The sequence below is a fragment of the Coloeus monedula genome (genome assembly GCF_965178545.1).
Source record: "Coloeus monedula genome assembly, chromosome: 1".
In the NCBI taxonomy this organism is placed as follows: domain Eukaryota; kingdom Metazoa; phylum Chordata; class Aves; order Passeriformes; family Corvidae; genus Coloeus; species Coloeus monedula.
Window position 1 is genome coordinate 41,626,022 of NC_138781.1, and position 2,875 is coordinate 41,628,896.

At 50.7% G+C, this 2,875-nt stretch overlaps 1 protein-coding gene across 2 annotated transcripts in view; it reads left to right on the forward strand.

Annotated features, from left to right (window-relative positions):
• Positions 1-2,254: 2,254 nt before the first annotated feature.
• TGFBR2 (transforming growth factor beta receptor 2) overlaps positions 2,255-2,875 on the forward strand; it is a 60,619-nt gene continuing 59,998 nt past the window's right edge. Inside the window, exons 1-2 of one of the 2 annotated variants that reach the window (XM_082283342.1) lie at positions 2,255-2,350; positions 2,511-2,756. In XM_082283342.1, coding sequence (XP_082139468.1) covers positions 2,663-2,756 — 94 coding nt within the window. In that variant the 5' untranslated portion in view covers positions 2,255-2,350; positions 2,511-2,662. Of the gene's footprint in view, positions 2,351-2,408; positions 2,757-2,875 lie in introns of those variants that run through there. The other variant, XM_082283341.1, reaches the window with a different exon arrangement.

A 2,875-nucleotide genomic window follows, 5' to 3' on the forward strand; every position in this document is an offset into this window, starting at 1 on the left:
TTTGAAGGGGGCTCTTTCTCTACCTCAGTCAGGCTGAGGTTAAATATTCACAGTTTCAATCTAGAACAAACTGCTATCTGAAAACAGGGAACTGGGAACTATGAACAAGGAAATGGAAAGAAATTACCAGCTTAGTCTTGTTTCATGTAGTTTGGTTGTCCAGGGAATCCTGATTAAGCTGCATTTGGGCCCTAACAGGGAAGTTTATAATACTCAAAAAGGCAAAATATGAGCTTTTGCTAGTAAGCCTGTCTGGGATAAGTCTGTGAACCAAATTTGGCTTTACTTCAACTTCCACACAGGCTATTGGTGACAAAGATACTACTCTTCCCCTGGAGATATCCAGGTAAGATTTTCTTTCCACACAAAAGCTTTCCAGTAACACCTCTCACTCTCAAGGGTTCTCTGAACACCCAAAGCCCAGCTGTAGCACAATCCTCACTGCATGATGTATCTGTGAAAATAAAGGCAGTGCTTACATGTAAATATAAAATTCCTGAAGTCCACTTGTAGTAGACTCCTCACTTGCTGGATAATGGGTGCCTTATCACCTCATGTGAGAAAAGGGGTGGTGAGGCCAGGCTGCACGCAAGGGTTTGAGTCTATCTGAAACCTGAATAGAGCTCTTCCCAAAGCCTCCACCTCCTGCAAGCCCCCTCACCTACTGCCAGACTCTGGATGAGGGAGACTGGGCAGAATATGCTCATGTGGGAGAAGAGCCATGGCACTCAATGTGAGGGAGAGAGATGCAAGTGAGGCAGAGGCCAGCTTGCCAAGTCACACCTTGATCGTGACAGGTTTGAATAGTAACATAAATCTGTATTTATTTGCTTTTAAACTTCTTTCTCATGTTGAAATTTAGTCACCAAAACTAACAGGAGAGTTCAGCACACACAGCCAACTTTCTAAGCAAACAGCAGCTCTTTGGCACTTGCAACTTGACAGCTACAAGGAGAGAGCAGTGTACAGCACACAGCATATACTTATGGGGGTTGAGAAATGCTTTTGTTTAAGTGGATACTGAAAACACAGTCACCTTCTAGCACAGAGCTGGTGCATGGGAACTGATAAGAACACTCCAGCCTGTGCTCAAAAGGGGGCCCACAACTTTTCATACCTCTGAAAGGTGGTGACTGCCACCTGTTTGTGTGAATCTTGACTATATTTAAAGGGGGTAAGAGAGAGGAAAATGCTTTCGGAGAGGTTTATGAGACTTTGTGCCATAAACTGAGACTTCATGGTGAAAATATGCATTTAGGGAGCGTTTAAAACTGAATTTACATAAAATCACAATGATTTTATTTTTAGTGTCTGTTATAGGCCAATTAAATTCTTTATGCGAACATTTCCAAATTCAAACAGAGGTGATCTGGGACACTCAGAGAATAATTACATATATTCCCCCTAGGGCTTAGGCCTTATTCTGAAATACCCAGATCTGCATCTCTAATTAGTGTTGTAACCAAGACAAAAGCAAATCACCAACATTCAAACAATCACCCTTCAATCAATGCCCAGCCATTTAACTCAGAGAGGAAGAAAGACACTGAGCTGAAAATGGGTCTCAATACAACTGCTGGCTATGCAGTGGCTGGATTTATACTGGCAGAGAGCTCAAGCCTTGTTCACGTTCAAAGCTGAATGGTTCTTATAGTCTCTGACTGGGCCAGGAAAAGCTGGCATCACCGGTGTGACCCTACTCCCTGAATCCTAGGTGCAATCTCCCCCTTGCAGAGAAGGCAAAATCTCCGGCAGAAGTTCCTTTGCAAAGGGATGGAAACAAATTTCATTTGTGTCACATACACAGCATTTGAGACAGAGGACTGCACAACCAGCCTATTTGGGAGCAAAATAAGAAGCAGGTGACAAGTTGTTCCAGTCAGCTTCAACATCTGCAAGCTGAGTGCCCAGCCAGTCTGTGTGAACATTTCCTGCTATTACCCTGACTTCAACCTCCCCTGCCCCCTGCTTTAGTTCATCGGGGGGTTACGTCCTTCTTTCCGATACCAGTTCTGCAGAAGAGGAAACAGGCTGCAGCAGCATCATTAAGGTCAGGGATACGGATGCGAGGAGGAGCTCTGCAAAGTCCCCATGTCCCAAATGACACGACTGGGTCCTTTCCAACTCTCAGGGAAAAGGAGCCCTCTGAGCTGGTGGTTTCCTGTCGACCTTGAGCCTCCTCGCAAGTCACGGTGTGGCTCCGGGCGGGTGGTTGTGCCCGGTCCCCGCCTCGGAGGGAGGCAGGCGCACGGATCCGGACTGCACGTCGGGACTGGCCCCGCCGCGCTTGTGGTGGGAGAGCCAGACCTGAGAGGGGCTGGCCTCTGGCAGATGATTGACACCAAACTGGGTGAGGTTTCATGTTAAAAGGAAGAAAAAGAAAAAGGAAAGAAAAAGGGCGAGAGCAGGGGAGGGGGTGACTGTGGGAAGGGGGAGAAGGAACTACTGTAAGAGTAAGAAAGTCCTGCCCAGCTGTTTGCGAAGTTTAAGATTTCCTGTTTCCCCTGCAGCGCCGAAGTGAAGTTTCAGTGAGTCACTCGCGGTCCCGAGCAGCGGAGCGGCGCAGCCCCGCTCCCCGCCAGCCCCGCCACCGCCGCCGCGGCCTCCCCGCCGCCCCCGCGCCCCGCCCGCGGCTCGCCGGCCGCGCCGATCCGGCTCCGCGATGACTCCCCGGCTGCCGAGGAGCCTGCGGCGGCTGCTGCTGCGCCTTTCCCTCTGGGTGCTCATGGGCAGCTCGGTCCCCGCTCTGCTCCGGGGTAAGTGCGCGCCGCCCGCGCTGCCGCTTGACAGCTGCTGGGGCCGGAGGCAGCGGCGGAGCGGGGCGGGAGGGGGGCAGGCGGCGAGGGACAGGCGTCCGCCGCGGGCGGCGGGGGAC